We start from the raw sequence: 21,432 nt of genomic DNA, 5'->3' as shown, positions 1-21,432 counted from the left end.
GTGGATTTGTGGAGCATGGGAGTTTTATTGTATGCACTTCTTTGTGGGTTTTTGCCATTCGATGATGACAACACCTTTAAGCTATACAAGCTTATTCAGGTTTGTAAAACTTAAAAACATACAATGTATCTGCTTTCTCATCCATTTTGCTCTTAAGTACGTGTATGACTCACTGCGTTCGGTCTGTACTCACGACCTCGGTCAAGATTCTCCCATACAGACCTCCTGCTCGGTTAATAAGAGCTAAGTAATAGGTTCGCGGAAAACATAAAAAAAGTTGGATAGTAGAAGTTGTAGTATTTACATATAAATGACGTGTATTTTGAGCCCGACACTGAGTGCAGGGTGATGACTGTAGCGGTCCAATTTACTTACATTTCTTTGCAAGATTGAGCAATTTGATATCACTTCACTAAAAGATTCTAGCAAACAAATAAGCTCAAGTTTTCAGTAATACTCGGTAGCTTTTGCTACATGACTTCAATTTTCCCGGTTGATCTAGTTTCGAACGCTCCTCGCTTAATTCGGTAAAAAACACTTAGAATAAAGGACATACAGCGCAAAAACAAGCACGGTGACCCCTTCTTTTTATTGCACTTTTAAATGTCCTGTGTATGAATATCAATTGTGCCACGTTTGAAAAAATCTGATTAGTACGTCATTTTCAATGTCCAGAATTATCTTAAATTTTGTTTTTCAGAAAGGAGAATATGAAGTACCAGAATGGCTTTCACCAGGTAATTTTTTGTGTGTTTGTTCTGTTAATTTCCTTGAGCTCTGTTCATCTTTAAATTTCAAATGGAACTGAATGACTTCAACTTTGAGATGAACATGGAGATCATGCAAGCTTTATTGACCTACGTAGGGATAATGTAATTCACATCCTGTTTATTTGTGGTGGTGGGGTCTGTGTTTACTATTTTTCTTTCTCAGTCATGAGATAGAGCTGGAAAGTTTATGTCAACCTACAACTGTACATGTATCTCTTACAGTGTTGATGATGAACAGGGGAAGATATTCATCGCTTAATACCTCGTTTTGTGGGGTCTAGTGACAATGACATAATTATCTGGTTGAAAATGCTGTTCAGGAAAGAACAAAAAGGCAACAAAATATGTTGCTAAATATTCAATTCCTTGGTAATCTCTGAGTCTTGGACATTATCAGCCGATATACCAGCTGCCCTTTTCAAAGGGGTTTATGTAAATGTACTGTTACTCACTGTTATTTAGCCTTATGGTAAATCATGATACCGGTTAAACGTGTTTAACATTAGGTTCAAGATTCTCTGCTGTTCGGCATTACTGATCTGAGTTGCTTATTCTATCCTGTTTTACAGGTAGTGCCAGACTTTTAAGCCAGTTGCTTCAGGTATGTGATTTGACAGCTGTTGATAACCAAATCGTTGAAATACAAGTTATTTTATTTATATACTGATTATTTGTGGTGGTGTCTTTCTTTGCATAGACAAATCCTAAGATGCGAGCCACCATTAAAAGCCTCTTAAACCATGACTGGATGATGAAAGGCTATGCAGCTCCTGTAAGATGGACTAGTCGTATAAAGGTATGCACAGACAGATGTGATTTATTCCTGGACATCTGACGGTGGCCAATTTACATTGTCAACTCCGTTGATAAAACCAATTTTTGTATGCTGAGTTAGCGTGACATCAATTTTCCCGGTTGATCTAGTTTCGAACGTTTCTCACGTAATTCGGTAAAAAACACTTAAAATAAAGGACAATTGACACCCAATCCTTTCACGTGTGATTGACATGATACATCAATCATTTTTCGCGCGCAGATTATGACGGGAAACAAAGAAAAGCGATTTTAGCAGTTATAAAATTAGTTTTTCAGAATTTTTTTCGGGAAAGTATACTTCGAAGCCCACCGATTCACGATTTGCAAAAATAAAAAAATTGAGCAAGACGCCTAAATTTTCCTTTACCGAGACCATTGATTTATTGGTTTATAGAAGGACAAGCCAGATCCTGACGTGCTTTTGGAGATGGCATCATATTATGATGTTCCACTTGATACTATGGCAAAGAGAGTTTTAGAGGTTTGTGTTAACATGTTGTGTAGCCTCGGTTTTTTAAGTGAAGGTCACTGAAATTTTCTATTGTTCATATTACTTCCACTTGTTTGTAATGTTGGAATTTGAACTACTTCAGCTATAATATCAAATTTGGCGCTGTTTATAGAAACGTATGTAAGTTATTTGAAGTGTGGGCTATAGATGAAAACGAGAAATAGCCTCGCACTTATCAGAACAGTTTAAGCAATATTGTCTCTTATTATATGACTTGCTCCGTGAGCGGGCAAGATAAGGCAAATCCCGCTCTGTGATTGACTACCCGAGCGGAGAAGATGGAGCTAAACTGCCCGCTCGGGATTTCTCGCTTGGTCCCGCAAGATCAAAGATCTTTTTTTGTTTTGGGTGTTTTATCCCATATGATAAATCCTTTATTGACCAAGCTCTTTCGGTCAAGATGGCTGGATATTGGCCTCGTCCTTTTTTTTTTTTTTTTTTGCGTGATTCTGGACCTCGACATCGTTTCAGTCAATAAACACCAAAAAAGAGATGAAGTCGACGTCCATTAAGAAAACAGAACTTGGCCAATATCCAGCCATCTTGACCTCACGCTTGGTCAATAACCCATATTTATAGACTGAGAAACCTGATTTTTTCAGGTGTCTATAACTGACAATTGCGTAAATTATCTAGGTAAGTGCGAGGTTCATTTCTCTCTTTCTTCTGTAGCCCATAGTTCAAAAATATACGTTCTTTCATTGAGTCCTTTCACGGGAACACGTGAATCCAACAGATTGACCTGTGGCCCGTTTCTCGAAAGTCCCGAAACTTTTCGGTCCCGGAAAGACATTTGTAAAACTGCCAACCGCTTGTTTTGGAAAGCCGATCTTTTAACGTGTTTTTAAGGTAACAATAAGAAAAATGACTGAAGTGTGACGACTTAAATGCTCTCCGTTCTTGAGAAACAAAGGGAATTGCGACACCCGAAAATGGCCCGTAAAGTTTCGGGACTTTCGAGAAACGGGCCCCAGCTCCCAACTGTGTGGCTTCATAGCTCAGTTGGTAGAACATTGCATCGGCATCACAGAGGTCATGGGTTCGAATCCTGTTGAAGCCAATTTTTTAGGTGTCTGTAAGAGACAATCAGGGATCACTATTCATTTTGTATCAAAGTCGTCAGCCGGGTAAGTCCGTCTTCTGATATACTTGCCCGGACACATTTGGGTCGCCCGGTCCAAAATGCGGAAGTACAGAAAATAGTCGATAAAATTACTTGTAACTTGTAATGAGCATTTGTGTTTCATTTTACACACTCGCCAATAATTTTGACTCTGGAGTGACGTGTTATTTGCACCATGGGAACCCGATTTACGGTGGTCCATATCTGCCACTGCAAAATGTACTTGAATGTAGCCTGCAAAGTTACGATTCAAAGACCCAAAGCTTCGACCATCCTGACTAGTGTCTTCCTTTGATATGCTATCAAGATTTGGTGTTTTTCCTGTTCGTAAGCAGCAGGTTCTTTTCCTTTTTGCCGGAGGTGGGGAAACATCTTGTAACTAACGCCACATTCTCAGCTGAGACCACGAGTCACCCTTTGCTCTTTGCTAAAGGACTTGCTAACAACCATACCAGCGGTTAGATACGTGAAAATTGAGCCTGCAATCGTTTTATGGAAAATACCGTGTGGTCAAAGATGGCGCCCAAACTTGATATTTCATTTCTGATGAAAGCTGCATGTTTATTCCTTGTTTTCTGGAAGTTTCCATTGAATGAAAAGCGATCACATCGAAAGTACATTCTATATTATAACATTTGATGCATTCATTTATTAAAACATCACTCGTCCAACGGACGACCTTTGGAGTTCTTACCACTCGTGCGTGCGGTTTTTTTAGTGGTCTGGGACGACCGGACTGTTGTTGAACATTTTATTTTCTTGTCTCTTGACTTATTGTTTTATTTGTTTGTCTGTATTTTTTTCTTTTCCTCTCCATATGCGTACATACATTAACATACACTGGTCTCTGAATTTACAATCAAAATAGAAAAAAAAAACATTCTGTATTGTTTTTCAAATTTATGGCTCTCTCTTACAATGCCTTAATGTCTTGAAATTGAAATAAAGTTTCAACATAATTGGAAATTCTTTGAACCACACCTGCTTACCATGGCCAGTTAATCTTCTACCCAGCATCTACTCAACCTTTCATGCAATTGATAATGTTCGGTTAGTGGTTTTTTGCGTCCTACCTTGTTATAGGAAATTAATGAAATTAAGGTATTGGAAATTAACGCGACTGAAATCAATGTGAATTTAATGTAAAACGACTTTCGAATAAGGAAAATTAACGTCAAGGAGGAAGTAGAAATTCAGAATGAAGGAAATTAACGTGATTAAAGCACAGTTGGTGGTGACCACTGAAACAAATTTGTTCAACACTAGATGCAAAAAAGTCACTGAACAAAACTGAGCTCTCTGGTCAACAAAACAGTCCCCAAAATTCCAATTTACGTAGGGTTGACGGAAAGAAAGAAAGCTTGTACCTTATTTTATTGTTTTTTAGTTGCCATGAATGTCTGGGAGGGTTTCAGAATTAAGGTTAAAATAATGGAGAGTAAGAGCGCGGAAATTAGCGCTGCACTTCATTAAAATCGCTGAAAATAACGCTCAACATAACGCGCATTTTAACGATTCGCGTTAATTTCCAATAATAAGGTACGATATTGGTTTTGATACATGACGTTTTTATTATATTTCTTGATTTCTTGCAGTGGAAGTATGATGAAGTGACTGCCATGTATTTCCTTCTCTTCAAGAAAAAAGGCAAAGGTCAATTTCCAGAGTTGCTGCCAAGATTTTCCAAGTAAGGATTTCAAGAACCTCTATCTCTTTTCTCTATCTCTTTGCACGTTTTCGGCCAAATTCGTAGCATCTACTCAACTTTTTGTTCTGTGGTTGGAAGCGGTTACCCTCAGGTAAGAGATGTCAGTGGATGACTTAAGTAAGAAAGCGACATTACCCTATGGTATCTGGACGTCCTCAGAATTGGATTGTGGGTTGAAGATGATCCGAGTGTAGAGACAAAATTCCCCACCACCTCCCCTCCCTTCCCGTGCTTTTGAATCTTATCTTTATACGCTTACAAAGTTACAACTTCTCTCCAGATCACGCGCAACCAAGAGTGTCCACAGCAAAGAGAACAAGGTATAAGGATGTTTAGCTATTTGTATTTCGAGTAGTTTTAAGTTGTTCTCTACGTTTCAGATCATGGTGCCAAATCTGAAGATCTGCTAACAGCAGATGGTTTGCACGTTAATTAAGCCATAGCCGCATTTGCAACAGCAACAACAACAACTTTATTTAAGTGTCAATGGATTTAGCGCAAGAGCATTATTTGGGGACACTCACGAAATTAATTCAAATCAATTGAAATATTGGTTTATACATGTGGAGAGGAAAACCGGAATACCCGGAGAAAAACCTCTCGGAGCAGAGAAGAGAACAACAAACTCAATCCACGTATGGCGCCGACTCGGGGATTATAACCCAGGCCTCAGTGGTGGGAGGCGCCACCCTGCTCCCCTGCAAACAATAGATCTTTCATTGATTTCCAACAATTTTACATTTTGCCATAGTTATCGGCGTCTATACAGTTTGGTAGCATTCCATTTATAACTTTGCCTACTTAGCGGGCTTTAGAACTGAAGAATTACGTAGCTAAATGGGAATTTCTTTACGTAAGCACTCTCTGTGCAGGCAAACACGGCATACTGTTATCGTTGTTCTTCAAATGAAAACCTGACTTTTCTTAATCAGTTTTACAGTTTTAAAAAGAACCTTCCATGATGTATGATGTTTTGTTTCAAAAAAGAGTCTCCTATAGCTCAGTGTTAAGGACGGTGCCTACTAATTCAAAGGTATTTTGCGCGGTTTACTGAATATGCGGGAAAAGCAGATCTCAACAAGTGCGATTGAAATCCAAAAAAAAGCAAATTGGGGGTAACCACGCATTTTTCGAAGATAATTAATCAACAATATTTGTAAAAAGCTTTAAAATACAAAGCAATTTATGGCGTTCTTTGCCAAATTGAAGCTTAATTATCCTCTAAAGTTGCATGGTTATCCCCAATTTTCTTTTTGGATACCAAGAGCACTTGCTAAGTTCTGCTTTCTCCACATAGTTTTGAACCGCGCAAGAATATCCCTGTATTAATAAGCACCGCCGATAGGAAATCCGAGTATCTCGAGATGCGCAGAACGTATGCGCAATAACAATAGTAGGCACCGTCCTTAAAGCATCTGAACTAGTTATCGCAAGGTTGGAAGGTCGACTCCTCCAAAGGACACTCGGATTTTTTCCGAGTATCCCCGAGTAACCACTGACGAATCTCCTATAGCTCAGTGTTACAGCATCCGAACTAGTATTCGGAGGTCGTAGTTTCGACTCCTGCAAAGGAACACTCGGATTTTTTCCGAGTATCCCTGAGTCAGCACTGACGAGTCTCCTACAGCTCAGCGATAAAGCGTCCGAACTAGTTATCGGAAGGTCGTAAGTTCGATCCTGCAAAGGAGTACTCGGATTTTTTTCAAGTCATCAATTTCGTACTGTTAAGATTTATTGACGTAAAAGTATTCTTTTCTAGCATCCTAATGTTGTCAACTCAGAAAACACAGAGTACATTCTTCGAACACCAAAGCATTTTCCTTACGCGGAGAATCAAGCCAGGAAAGCTATGGTTAACAATCAAGAGGACAACATGCAGCCTCCAATCAGGAGGCCTAGAGCTGGAACACTGCCTTCTGAAGGCGACGCAACAACACCAAGTCGAAAACGGGCACCCACCGAGATGCCCCCGCCAATAGCGCCCATTACACCACGGGTTAGAAAAACACCCGCGGCCAAAGGTACTGTGAGCATTCAATATTTTCGTTTAAATGGTTTTTGATGAGGAGGTGATACACAAAATTGAGTTTATGAACTGAGTTGAAATGGTAAATAGGCCATTTTCGAAATATTAATATTCAGCTTGATAGTGAGGCTGTGAAGACACGAACAATAGAAACACGTTGGAATGAATTTGAAAAATATTTACATATCATCCACTTTCCTTTGTCTTTGTCCTCTAAACCTCTCCTTTAAGCTGAATTTTAACACATCGGAAAAGGCCTATTGACTTGAAAGCTGGCGTTTAAAGTGTTAGGTGGGAAGTGTTTGACGTGCAAGCAACATCAAACATTAGTTTGGTGACCAAACATGCTGATGTTGAAGTGAGTGGCCAAACGGTTAAAATATGCTTGATCCGCTAACTCAGATCAAACTCCACAAGCAAATAACTATGGATCACAAATACGTAAAAATACAGGTGGATACATTCAAGATAAATGTTTTAAGTTGTTTGATCGAATGTTTGATGGCCTTCAAATTTTGTCAAACACGATCAAACAGCACCCGCAAACAAGGTGGCCAAACGGTAAAATGGTTGGTCACCAAACAGTGTTTGATGTTGTTTAAACGCCAAACATTTTCCGTTTGGCCAGACCCTTAGCTCTCTCGAAGGGCTAGCGCTCGAAACGTGAGCTTTCAAATTTCTTTACGGTGGTCAATTTACGATAACAACTCAGTTGAGAAAACTGCTTCTAAGCTTGCACGGGACAGAGGCACAGTCGCACTGTTATGATATTTAGCGGTTAAACAAGCATAAGAAGTTTATTGAAAAGAAAAAATGCAAACAAGTTGAAGTAAAGAAAACGGCTCACGTAAATAATTATGCGAAAAAGCTGAACACAGTTCAAAGAAAGCCTACAAAGAGAGCGGATTGCTATGGAGTGGAGGTGTCATGCCAAAACAACTTTTCATACAGATATTGAAAAGGATACACTCGTCAAATAATTGATCAAATTGAATTCAGTGCTCATAATACCATAAAAATCACAACACACCTGCTTTAGTTAAAGGAGTTGGTACGATATGTGAAGTAAAGTGCTTGGAGCGCTTTCCGACGATGGCGTTATTAGTTAAAGGTATGGCATTCGTGGAAAGTAGCTTGCAATCATCTTGACTGAGAATTGTAGCGTATAATACTTGATTTGTTAAGATTATGTGACTGTCCTCAAACTAGTAAGTGTAACGTTTTCAGTCTGAGAACGTTACACTTACTAGTTTGAGTTAAATAGCTCGATAGTTGACCGTAGATGACGACTGAAAGATTATCTACCTACCGGTCTGCCTACCTTAGTAAAGGGTAACCCACCTTGTGAGGAAACCCAGGGACAAATTAAAGAATGGGTCGCTTACTTACAGTGTTTTCTCACTCGTTTCTCCAATAAAGTGGGGTGTAAGATTTACCTTAACTGGACTTTTCATCTACTTTTTTTTTTGTTTCTTTTCATCAAAGGAGCTGCCGCCGAAATTCCCATCTCACATTCTGATTATGACTTTGGATCCAATGATCTTACACCGATGTCTCAAGCTAAACTGTGAGTTCTTGTGAGGGTTTATATCAATTTAATAGAGAGACCTTAGGATCGACGAATGAGACTTCAGCTATAAGGCTACCAGATAACAGCATTACTTGAACCTTTGTTGGCGTTTCTTTTCTTTATTCTCGGGAATCTCTAGTTCTTAAGAACGAAAGCACTCGATGGCTTAATTGAGATTTTTCCTCCTAGAGGAAAAGGTCGTGAAATACTACAACCGAGCGCACTTTTTTTTTGTTTTTGGCAAAATTAGTGAGCATGTAAAAGGAGTCTTGTGATACTGATGGGTGCCCCTGATTTAGACACGAGGCCGTAAGAGTGTCAAAACGTCGGGTCTTTGAATTACAATTTTCCAAACCATCCCTTGTCTAATCACTGAACGTAAATTTGGAACATTCGAACGTTTTCGTTGACCTCGTCGTCATGATCTTAGGGTCCTCATTGGTTTTAGTGATGCGGGTCTTGTGTGTCTCACTGGATGAAGTCGTCAATGGCCGTTTTTAAACTGGAGACGCATAATTCGTCTAGGACGAACTTGGGCAAACAATTTTTCTGCGTCTGTTAAATTCATCTAGTATAAAGACGGGCACTAGATGCATAATGCGTCTGGACGAAGTTTCCAGTTTAGAGCGTCTTCGAGGACGCACTAAAGTAGATTCTTCGTCCAGACGCATAATGCGTCTTTTGGCCGTCTTTATACTAGACGAATTTAACAGACGCAGAAAAAATGTTTGCCCAAGTTCGTCCCAGACGAATTATGTGTCTCTAGTATAAAAACGGCCAATGTCGTGTCCAGAGTCCCGGAGTATGTACTTGTAATGTATGTATGTATCTGTGACTTGTGAATTTGAATCGTGTAGTGCGCAGCAAGGGGATGAGCGTGCAAAGAATATCTGGGTTGCGGTGTTGCCTCTGGCTTTTTGAGGAAGGGTAGAGTAAGAAATCGCTTAGGAAAAATGAACGACAGATTATTGACCCAGACTTACACAGTACCGAATAATTGTGTGCGTATAAGACCACCCTTACAGACAGTAGCGAGTATATGTGAGTGTAATGGCCATGGGGTATCGAGTGTCAAATCTTATATCGGTTAAAAGACGATAGGGGATGGTTACATCAACCGGTACGATTTGTATTCCGTTACGACGGGTGCATCCTGTTTCTATCTGCCATTACAACTTTTTACTCCTCTACATGATAACTTTGCATGCAAAAGTACGTGTATCATGCCATTATGACTTCATCTCGGTAGTTGCACCGAATCGAAAGTCTCGTAATAGTGCGAAACGATACATGGTGTAAACGAATACAGCACGATAAGAGAAAAATGGTAGTAAGCAAAATGGTCTATTCACATTTAATGGTGAGAATCAATGTTGTTGACATTATCGTCAGTGATGTGAAAGTCGAATCAGTATAAGGTAGAGACTCTCTGAGCTCACCCTTTGCCGCCATTTCAGCTGGTCCCAGTCTCTAGACACCAACCTCGACAAAGCCACAAGTAGGAAGACACCATTCAGGTCCCCATTCACTCTTGGAAGAAAGAGATTCGGCTCTGTGGACACCCCTTCCAGCACAAGCAAGTGGAGCTCAAAGGTCAGTGAAACAATATAATAAAAAAAGGTAGTCTGCTACGAGCCTAGAAGGCCCATCAGGCCGGCCCTTATCTCCGGTTTCTGTAACATGAAGCGACTAGAAGTATTTCTACTCCCCCCTGGATGGGATGCTAGTCCATCGCAGGGTTACCCCCAGCATTAGATTCGCCGGTACCCATTTATACACCTGGGTGTAGAGAGGCACCGTGAGAGTAAAGTGTCTTGCCCAAGAACACAACACAATGTCCCCGGCCAAGACCCGAACCCGGACCACTCGATCCGGAGTCCAGCACACTGACCATGAGGCCACCGCGCCTCCCAAACAATATGATGCATAGTGTTATTTTAAGGAAGTGAGCGCTGCGGACTTATCTCTGGAATTGCCTTTGTAGCAAGCTTTCGCTTGTGAAAGATTAGACACCTTAAGATACCCCGATTTTCACGCACGGGAACGGCTAGCGCCATTTTGAACCCATTAAATGATCACGTGACCGCGTCCTTCCCGTAAAAGCTACACGTTTTCTCGGGGTAATCAGTGGTCTACACGTGAGTTCGAGCCCGGTAAAAATGGAGAAACGGGTAAGTTTTTATGGTTTTTAACTTTCCTTATTAGACCAGAATAGTATCCAGATTCTTGGATAAACAATTGTTTTTCTGATTTGAAGCGTTTTGGGATTACGAAAAAGTTATGTTGAGGCACAAATCTGGAGAAATTTTTGCTTGTCAAAAGGTCGTTCTGCTTACCAAAACATGTGATGACCGAGGTGTAGTCTCTTCGCGAAATTTTAGTTGAGACACATTTGAAATAGACTTAAAATACAACAGGTCATGAACCACGATGAAAAAAACCTAAATTCAAATTACATACTTTATGTTGACTTGAAAGGATAATTCTTGATTAAAACGTTTTGATAGAAGTAAAGGAGGCTTCTTCCATTTTTGAGGCTAAGGCATATTTGTAGTATATTTGTAGTATAAGAAAAGACAAAAAAAGTATATTAAATCTGATAAAACATGTTTTCGGCTTATTTCAGACGATGTTCAGATGGCATATGAAACACGATATAAAACATACCGGTAATCGTAATAGCCAACCTTATCTTCTGAGCCGCCATCTTGCTCCAGATCGTACCTGGTCACCCGGTGTATCTTAAGTTTGATTGGTTTTCCGTGTAACCGAGTACGGGTACGGGTAATCCTACCCGTACCCGTACCCGGAACCGGGCTATCTTAACGTCTCTATTAGCTCGGCATCGTGGGTGCCCCTTGAAATTGTAGGGCGAGAGCCTCTCTCCCAATTTTCGCGCGGTTACAATCATGACAAAATCAATGTCAGGTACAGAAGACAAGGGCAAAAGACTTTCGGCAACAGTGTGCTTGGGGTTGAGTTGTGATTCTCGCAGATGATAACTTGCCACCAATTCAGGGCTGGTTACTTACAGAAGAGAGGAAGCCTATAAGGTCGGTTGGTCTGCATCTTCTTCAACCTTTAAGGGCAGGGTCCATTGTTTTCTTTTTTTCTCCACTAATCCAATGAAGTTTTGCAAATTTTGAATATCGACCCAAGCAGTCTCCCGATTCAAAAGGGTCTTTTTTATGGAAAATTAAAAAACGCCGTGGGTTACTACAAACTGGTTCTTACTGTCAGTCCTATGAAATGTGGCAATTAATGTGGTGGTGTTCCCTATGGAGAGCCATTTGTGCCAAAATTACAAATGGCTGGTGTAAATCTACAATCGTTAGTGCAGGATTACTAATCGTTGGTGTTAAACAACCAATCGTTAGTACAGGATTACTAATCGTTCGTGTCAAACCACAATCGTTAGTGCAGAATTACTAATCGTTCGTTTCAAACAACAATCGTTAGTGCAGAATTATTAATCGTTCGTGTCAAACCACAATCGTTAGTGCAGAATTACTAATCGTTCGTGTTAAACTGTAATCGTAACTGCAAAAATACAAATCTTTGAAGTAAATTGTAATCGTAATTATGACGGTAACTGGTAGGCAAAAATCGTCACCGTTAAAGTACAAAGAGTAACGATCAACTGCAATCGCAACTGTTAAGCCACGAATCGTTCCTGCTAACTTTTCGTTTCTTTCGCTAGTGCTAATATCGATTAATTATCGACTAGCAATTTTGGCAACCAATCAAATCTCGAGAAAGATTTGTGCGCGAAATGACGATCAATCGGAAGTTCCTTGCAGGGTTACACAAAATGTCGGAAGAAATTTGGTCTTTTCTGGAAGCAATTGATTCTCTTTTGCAACATGTTGTCTTACAAAAGCTGTGTATCGGATCAACACGCAACAGCGACTCCCTTAATCTCTCTCGTGGAACCCTAACTCCCATTCTGAGTAGATGTCCTGACGCATTACGTCGCCCAGATCACAGTCTGACAATTGAGAGTACCTTCCCCTCTTTTTACATATTTGGAACTCCTCACATCTTCTGTAGAGAGTTCTTCGACTTATATATATATAAGCAACGTTTGCGCAATTTCCTCCATACTACGACCGACTGAAATTAAAAACTCTACCTGATCAGGATTTATGGGAATGAAAAGTCTTCCCTTACTGCCAGAACGTATGCATTCTCGCGTAAGAGCTTGTGACGTTGGCTGTGGCAGGCTCGTCACTTCCATGGTAAATGATTTGTGCTCCCATCGCTGTAATATACAGCACAATAAGAGAACTAGCTCCTCCAGACGTCCGCTCCCCCTAATTCTTTCGTTGTAAACAATGTCTTGTAGAACTGTAATACAATTTTCAAGGCTATGAACCGTTCGCAAAACATAACCAGCATCCTGCGTTCCTTCGTGAGCAGCACGTTGCTGCAAAAGAGAATCAATTGCTTCCAGAAAAGACCAAATTTCTTCCGACATTTTTTGTAACCCTGCAAGGAACTTCGTCACTTCGCTCGCAAATCTTTCTCGAGATTTGATTGGCTGCCAAAATTGCTAGTCGATAATTAATCGATATTAGCACTAGCGAAAGAAACGAAAAGTTAGCAGGAACGATTCGTGGCTTAACAGTTGCGATTGCAGTTGATCGTTACTCTTTGTACTTTAACGGTGACGATTTTTGCCTACCAGTTACGATTACAATTTGAACTTCAAAGATTTGTATTTTTGCAGTTACGATCACAGTTTAACACCAACGATTAGTAATTCTGCTCTAACGATTGTGGTTTGACACGAACGATTGGTAATTCTGCACTAACGATTGTGGTTTAAAATGAACGATTAGTAATCCTGTACTAACGATTGTTTGTGTAACACCAACGATTAGTAATCCTGCACTAACGATTGTAGATTTACACCAGCCATTTGTAATTTTGGCACAAATGGCTCTCCATAGTTCCCACCCAATCAAATTGCCATTGGTATCAACAGTGATCACTGGTCTCGTTTGCAGAGTATTATGGGTAGCATTGAGGATGGCTTAAACAGAATTGTGGAGGCGATCACACCGCGAGGGCTGGGAAGCCATGGACCAAGAAAGGTCAAGGTAATGAACTCAAATCAAAGTAAAAACGTTGATTTTTGAAGAGTACAACTGCCGATGGCCTTCTACTGAATGGATATCGCTCTTGGATTCGGTTTGTGAAGAGAGGCTTTGCACTCTTTAACAGTGATGTACTGATTTTGCTCCTCGTCATACGAATGGCTTACGGCATCTTTCATCTGCTTCATAAATAGAGGACATTGCTTGAACTTGCGGGGAATTAAAAAATACGAATTTTATCTTCGAGTGCTGATAATGTCTCTCAAGAGTGGGCGCAGCGCACGAGTTCGAGATAGTATCTTTACGAGAAGATAGAATTCGTATCCCCAAGAAACCATGTGATGTTCTGTGAATTATATAGATACTGATAAAATGTGCAGATTAAAAGCAACTTGTTTTATTCATTTTCAAAATGGCGAAGAAAGTGGTCACCAACCGCTAAGACACGCATGCTACCTGTATGTAACATGAAACTAGATATGAAAATTATGAAAAAACAAATCATGGTAATGTCAAATTTAGTCATAAAAAAGTTAATGTAGTAAAGAAAAATTGTTACAGCTGGAATATATCTTACAAGGAAGGAGAAGCATTCTTTTTATTGGCTAATCGTGTTAGTTACCATGGCGACACTAATATCTTCACATGTGAAAGATAAAAAAAATATCTTCACTGCGTGCGGTGAAGATACGGTTTTTTAGAAAAAAAGAAAATCCTAGTATTTCATCAGTATCTATATAAAAAAAAACTGTTCTATCTTACAGGCTCTTTACAATGTGTCTTCAACTTCGACAAGGAGCTCGGATGAGGTTTTGGAGGAGTTAAAGCGTGTCTTGGAACTCGCTGACATCATGTTCAAACAAAAAGGGTATGTAAGCCATAAATAAATTATATAATAGTAATCTCCTGTGTGATTTAACAGTGTTAATAGCAAGTATTTAAAGTTTAATGAACACTGGCAGTTCAGTTGGTATTTAAAAAACCGCCCCGGCCTCAAGTCGGTTTCAATTTGGCGAATCCTTGTATATAAAGGCTGTTTAACATCAACAGTTTCAAGAAAGCAAGTTCTGACGAAAAAAACGTTTATGGCCTTAAAGAAACTCGGAATCGTTCTAAAAGTAAAATGATCGTTGAGAACCTTGGTCTCTGACTTCGTCGGTTTCCCGCTACACCAACGAAGCAAGTAATAAAAAGATTCGTGACCAAAAGAGTGCCTGTCTAGCATACATAATTTAATTTACAAACATCAGAAACAGACTTTAAAAACCTCTTGGGCTGAACATATTTTAAAAAGTCCAGTTGCAATCGTCATCAATTTTTTCCCATTCCTTGCCTCCTTTTGTGTTTGCTGTTTTATTCAAACCTTCCTTTAAGGACGGTGCCTACTATTGTTATTGCGCATACGTTCTGCGCATCTCCAGATACTCGGATTTCCTATCGCCGGTGCTTACTAATACAGAGATATTATTGCGCGGTTTAAAACTATCCGGAGAAAGTAGATCTTCGTAAGTATTCTTGGTATCCAAAAAGAAAATCGGGGGTAACCTTGCATTTTTGAGAGATAATTAAGCTTCAATTTGAGAAAGAACGCCATACATTGCTTTGAATTTTAAAGCTTTTTACAACTATTATTCATGAATTATCTTTGAAAAATGCGTGGTTACCCCCAATTTTCTTTTTGGATTTCAATAACACTTATTAAAATCTACATTTCCTGCATAATCACACATCGGGGCAAAAATATCTTTAATTAGTAGGCACCGTCCTTAATGTTTCAAGCAGTTATTTTCACGTTCGCTAGATTTGTTTGCCAGTTCCCAGTCGCTGAATTTGCCTAAATATCGTGACACTGTGCCTTCAAGTAGTTGCGAAGAAAGTCTGAAAAATAGCGAGGCTAAAGGGGACTTGAACCCAAGACCCTGCAATGGCGCGGTCACGTGTCCGAGCCTGGATTTTTTTTTTCTGTTGTCCTTTTTTTTTTCAGTCTTTCTTAATTTGCTGCTTAACTTCGGTGATCTCCAACTCTTTTTTGGTTATTTAACAATTATTCCATGAGCCTGCGTTGGATACGAAATGGTAAATAGCCATCGAGGCGCGTAGCGCCGAGTTGGCTACTACCAATCTCGTATGCAACGAGGGCGAATGGAATAATCGTTTTATTAAATTCTCAACCTTCGATTTTGCTAGAGTTTATTTAAGTTTAAGAAACGACCGGAAAGTGATGTGACTTCCAGGCGCCAAACATTTTATGATGCGAGACATTTGCCGCATATAAGATCACATAAGGCATTTCCATATTATGTCAAAGGCTGGTTTAATGGCGCTGATAACCGAGATCCAGAGAACTAATGAGAAAGCTAGACTTGCATTATCCGAGGTTGAGAATTTAATAACATTTGATCTCATCCACCGAAACCTCACGCGAAATATTTTACACCGTACACCATATACATGAATACCGGTAGTTTCGTATATTCGTCTATCTTTCAAGGTCCTGTCATTTAGCAACTTCACCGAAGTGGAGTTGGCAAGTGGTGGACGCTCCTCCTCTCCTTGCCACCGACTAAAACAGTAAGATAATGGGCAATTATTCCGAAACTTTCCGTCTAGAATCAAATAGAACAGTCTTTTCCGGAACGTTCATTTCGAAAATTTTTGCTCAACCTCTCGAGGTTTGCCATATTCTCCGAAATATCGGAAATTCCAGAAATTTTATTGGGCGCGATGCATTTGAGAAAAAACATTCGGAATTTTCGGATCGTTCTTTTCGAAAATTTTGGCCAACCTCTCGAAGTTGACCGTATTTTACCGAAGTGTCGGAATTTCCGGGAATTTTCTGTTCCATTTGACGACTGGAAATTTCGGAATTTCGAACCGGAATTTTTGTCCAAATGGATCGCGCCCAATATAGCACAAAAAGATGATATTAACTCATGTAATTCTTGCAACGATTACAATATTTTCTGACACAGATCCCGGTGAGTGCTGAGGCAAAGGGTATTCGGTGTTTGAATAACCAATCAGGTCGCGCCTTTAACGCTATCCACTGTTTTAGTATATACTACATATTATGTAGTATCGCTATAAGCTCACCCGGCCGATCACTTGTTCTGTTCGTAAGCTATTGACATTCGTTCACGTTTGCAGGTACACTCTTCGGTGTAAATCGATAGATGAGAGAGGGAAAGTTGTCCTTGAATTTGAAATGGAAGTCTGCCTTATCCCCAAGATGGAGATGATAGGTAATCACCACTTGTACCTTAAACCGACTTCAGAATCCTGTATTTCTAGAATTGGGATTGAGAAATAATGTGCAGTTACTAATGAACTGCCGTTGAATCAAGTTTTCCACTCCCTAATTTTAGACAAGTATTTGAAATTTCGTGTCTAGTGGAATAGACGTTTTGTGGAGACAATACAGTAAGGCCACCCGTAACCAATATGGCGTAATTAAAGGGAGAGTATCACGGGCTTGTGCATGTTCTAACCGTAACGAATGTAACCACGTTGAACCTTAATTCCGGTTTTTTTGTCCAGGCATTCGCCGAAAGCGGATGAAGGGAGACACGTGGGCATACAAGAAAATCTGCGAGGAGCTCTTGGCTGCGGCAAAACTATGAAGACGCGCATGGAACGAGCTTCAATCGGAAGATGCATGGTCGATTTTGATCAGTTTAACATGGTTCTTACGAATTTTCTGCACATTTGCATAGCTTTCGTACCATACTTACTGATTCTGAAGGAGACCTGTAAAAAGTATTTTAGCTTTTTTTTAAAAAAAATATCATCACCAGATACGCCTTCTTTGAGTAAGGCGTGGTCGACTCAATGGCTCCATGGTTCTTTCTTTGCTGAAGTTAACCCGTTCGGCATTTTCTCGGCGTCATCTGTAGCTTTCAAGTTTGGCACAAGTTATCTCCGCAAAAATGTTCTTTTGTGTAAAAAGAATCCAGTCGCGCTTTAATAGGAAGACCTGTTTTTAAATCTTAGGAGTCAGCTTATCTGTTCCTTTGCTGTTCATTTGAACAGTGTTAACTATTTCTGCCTTGGTCGATCACGCTAGGTCGAGGTGCTACCGGGGAGTCCGTATTTGCGCTCTTTTCAACAATTATTGAATGAGACTTTTTTGATATCTGGAACATGCAAGGTAAAAGCAAGTACAATCGGTCGCACTCGCCGGGATTAAAATAGAAATCCACGCGATTATCAGTTCGTCCTCTTCAAGTAGATAATATGGCAGGGGAATCCACATAAAATCAGCATGAATTCAAATCATGCAATTCTTTTGGTACAAGCTACAAGGCGATAACCTCGTTGTCCGCACCCTCAGGAGTATTTGAACTTTTTGATCCCCATTTGCACTTCGGGCAAGTTCAGATGATTTCAGAAATTCTCAACTTTATCATATCCCATAATACACCTCTTTTACCCCCCTCTCCTCCCCCTCCCCCAAATAAAACAAATTCCATAGGCATTGTCTTCGATTTGGGGGTAAACAAGGTATATTGTGGGATTTGATAAAGTAGAGAATTGAGGTGGTGGCTCATACTCGTAGAGCCTTATTACCTTCGGTGAAATTTAGTGCAATAGACTATTTTCCCAATTCCATAGTGCTAAACATTTTGGGGGGTTCTTTAGTGAACTAGATGTTTTAATGCAACCCCTCCCCCCCACCTCTTCCTAAAAAATGAACTGTATTATGGGATTTGCGAAAACAGCGAATTGTGGGGTTGTACATTTACTGTGGTAAATTGCATCCAGAGAGGAATTTGAATATAATGATGTTATTGGGTAATAAATGTTCTGTTTTAGTTTGTTGGAGTTCGTGCATTGTCCTGTATTTGTGTCTGCTGTTTACTTTCAAATTTTCAATGAGAACGAAACCCTTCCATCCCAGGCCACTAACTCTATTTCTAATGGTCTCGAGTCTCCTATTAAGCGCTCAATTTTAACTGAAGATAACTGTAAAATGCCTATAAAATAACCCCCAGCAAATGCGGAAGAGCAAAATGTTTTTTCAGTAATTCATAAACGTGCTCGCATCTTGGGAAGCAATTTTTTCTTCCGCAAGAAATGGCCACCATTTTAAAATTATTTTGTTAGCTTGCAAATTAGCCCTTGGTTAAGCATTCTTTTGAATATTACGTTTAAGAACGAGGCAACAAAGGCAAATTTTGCAGATTCCAGAAAACAGAAATGAAGGGAGGGGCAGGAAGGTTAATTTTTGTCCTACTGAGCTCAGTAGGGAGTGAAAATTAAGCATCGTGTGGTGCGGCAATGTCTATTAATCTACAACCAAACCATTATCTTTCGTATCCTGTTGGAAGTGCTGCTATATCATTCCCTAAATACAACGCTTTCAGACAAATTACTTGTTTTACTTTTAAATCACGTTTGTATCACCGAGGGTAGCACGATTGAAGTTTACCTTTGAACGTATTCGCCTGGACAGAAATGAATGTTGTTAACAAAATTAAGTCGAGGACCCACCCTCTGTGCGCATTTCATTCGTACTCATAGGCACGTGACCGGCCGCAACCAGGGTACTACTTTCTCGAGGGAGGAAGAGAAACGACCCTGGGAACGAAGTTCTGCGAAAATAGCTTCCCTGAGAGGACATGGGATTACTGGTAAAATAGTAAGCCCAGTAAAATTGAAGAATTGAGTAACATTGGCATCGAGGCTGACATGTTTATCATTTCTGAGTTCACTTCAACTTCTTTTTCACACCAAGTGAAAGCGCGAGTTGTAGTTAGTTTTATATTCGCTCTCTGCTTCTTTGGAGCATCACTACAATTCGTGCCCTTTACCTGGACAATACAACATTCTTGTTAACAAATATTCATAAATTTTCTACATTCTCATAATTTTGCAATGTACTTTTTTATTTAAATTTTCTCATCGATTTCTTATGATTCATTTTACCCGTCGAAGACTGCAGTTCGGGCAGTCGAAAGCTCGTAGTTTTTAATCATTCTAGCCAGAGATCGTTTTTTAAAATTTTAACTATTTCATCCTGGCTGCGGCCCTTCAATATTATCACTAAATATGTTAAATATGTTATTCACCAGCCGGGAGGGTTGTTGTACTGGGCTGTTGAATAACTTTTTTGCCTTGCAAAAAACCTGAACAGTCGAGGGCTGTAATCACGACAAAGATTCCTGATCAATTTCTAGGTTGTAGATATTACTGGAAAAAAGGCTTCATCGCAACATTTTTTAATGTGATATTAAACTTAAAGGTAAACAAATATCTTTATTGTTTATGAAAAAGCGGCGATGTAGCGAGTGATGTAATCGACGACTCATCACAACAACAACGCCCGCTTCGAGCGGGCCACATGAAAACTGATATTCCGCATGGCCCAGAAACCAATGAAATCGCAGGTTTGTCGAATACAGCGCTCACAAACTCGAAAACGGACATGTTGACTACATTATGTAAATTTAACATTTTTTTTGGCAGTGGAGTGTTCCTTGATGCTTTGAGCGTTTAAGATTTCCAGTATTTTGCGGCTGAACGTGTGTAAGAATTGAAATCAGGCCAAAGAATCGCGCTTAACTTCACGGCGCATCAAACCTCTCGTAAACAATTCCTTATATTAGGGAAAGCTCATACTGGGTTCCAAGTAGACCTTATCGTGTTTTGAGAACGCCATCGACTTGAGATCGTACTTCGGCTTCTCTGAAGATACCTCGTTTCTAGGGTTACAAAGTAAGGTACTTCAACTAAAATAAACTCCGTTCACACTCAAAGTAGATCTCTGGCATACTTTAAAGCTTTCTTTCATCCCTAATATGACGCCAATTATACCACCAAATGTGGAAGAAAAGCTTCGAAACAAAGATGATCTTTTTTCCTTCCGAAATATTAGTGGACGATGAAAACCAGAACATCTTTAAAAATATATTATTTCAAGTTATTCTTGCGCTATCCCTCAGGGGTTACTTGGTGTGTTTTTCGTTTTTTTCAGCTGCTCTTTTTGCTGTTCACCTGTATGTGGTTTTGGACATTAGCATTTTTAGGCACATTTACACAATAACATTAACTTCCCTTGTGTTGACTGTAGAGCACTTTTATTTAATGTTGCTGGCATGTATCGCAATACTTTTTGTACAGACTGTTTAGGAAATTCGTCCTAAAGCAAGCACGTACAGATCATTTCACAAAATTCGATTTAGGGAATAGAGGGGCTTGAAGGCATTTAACGAGTCTTTTTGCTGCTTTTTACCCATATCCTGTTTCAATATCCTAAGCTTCCTGTGAATGCTACATGATATGCAAAGTCACTTTAACTCCATATTTATCAGCGCATTCGTCTACCATGTCCTCACTTCCACTGATGACTCTTGTCTTCAGTTCCTTTTTCTCTCCTTTCACCGTCCTTTCATTGAATTTGCATAGTTTCTTTGCGAAATTAGCCAACCATAGAAACCAGTATCCTACCGTGGCAATCCTATTCTTATTTTCATAGTGGTTCGCATGATCGACTTATATAATTTTCCTACTATAAATCTCTGCAAGTTCACTCTTCTTCCAAGCCCCTCGGTTATTAAAGCAATTTTAAATCCTGCAAAATGTTCGACGTCGCCAGAAACTTTCTATATTGTCGCAGACTAACTCCGCTTGTTTGAATTTGTCTCTCCATTTCCTCACAAATCGCATATCGTCTTCGTTGCGGTTTCACCCAGTCTTTCAATCGCTGAAAAGTCGAAGACCTTCTTCGTGCTTCCACAGGTGGTAGCGCTTGGAATGCTTTTCCTTCGCCATAGATCTCGTTCTTCACTTTTTCATCAAAATCGTCGATTT

The 21,432-nt window shown here is 39.8% G+C and overlaps 2 protein-coding genes across 3 annotated transcripts in view; one reads left to right on the top strand and one right to left on the bottom strand.

The window, feature by feature from the left end:
• The window catches only part of LOC138016699 (maternal embryonic leucine zipper kinase-like), a 35,148-nt gene extending 16,704 nt beyond the window's left edge, over positions 1-18,444 (top strand). For both annotated transcript variants that reach the window (XM_068863894.1, XM_068863895.1), the window contains 14 exons: positions 1-99; positions 701-737; positions 1,340-1,371; positions 1,468-1,566; positions 1,981-2,067; positions 4,816-4,907; positions 5,209-5,248; positions 6,688-6,949; positions 8,440-8,521; positions 9,982-10,117; positions 13,534-13,626; positions 14,388-14,491; positions 16,771-16,865; positions 17,161-18,444. In XM_068863894.1, coding sequence (XP_068719995.1) covers positions 1-99; positions 701-737; positions 1,340-1,371; positions 1,468-1,566; positions 1,981-2,067; positions 4,816-4,907; positions 5,209-5,248; positions 6,688-6,949; positions 8,440-8,521; positions 9,982-10,117; positions 13,534-13,626; positions 14,388-14,491; positions 16,771-16,865; positions 17,161-17,243 — 1,341 coding nt within the window. In that variant the 3' untranslated portion in view covers positions 17,244-18,444. The remainder of the gene's footprint in view (positions 100-700; positions 738-1,339; positions 1,372-1,467; positions 1,567-1,980; positions 2,068-4,815; positions 4,908-5,208; positions 5,249-6,687; positions 6,950-8,439; positions 8,522-9,981; positions 10,118-13,533; positions 13,627-14,387; positions 14,492-16,770; positions 16,866-17,160) is intronic.
• A 2,238-nt stretch (positions 18,445-20,682) lies between these two features.
• LOC138016711 (uncharacterized) overlaps positions 20,683-21,432 on the bottom strand; it is a 1,414-nt gene continuing 664 nt past the window's right edge. Inside the window, exon 1 of the mRNA XM_068863904.1 lies at positions 20,683-21,432. This exon is cut by the window's right edge and continues 664 nt beyond it. Coding sequence (XP_068720005.1) covers positions 21,176-21,432 — 257 coding nt within the window. The 3' untranslated portion in view covers positions 20,683-21,175.

The sequence above is a fragment of the Montipora capricornis genome, chromosome 9, assembly GCF_036669925.1.
Source record: "Montipora capricornis isolate CH-2021 chromosome 9, ASM3666992v2, whole genome shotgun sequence".
NCBI lineage: Eukaryota > Metazoa > Cnidaria > Anthozoa > Scleractinia > Acroporidae > Montipora > Montipora capricornis.
Note: the sequence above shows the minus strand (reverse complement) of the source record. Positions and strands in the feature narration are given on the sequence as shown.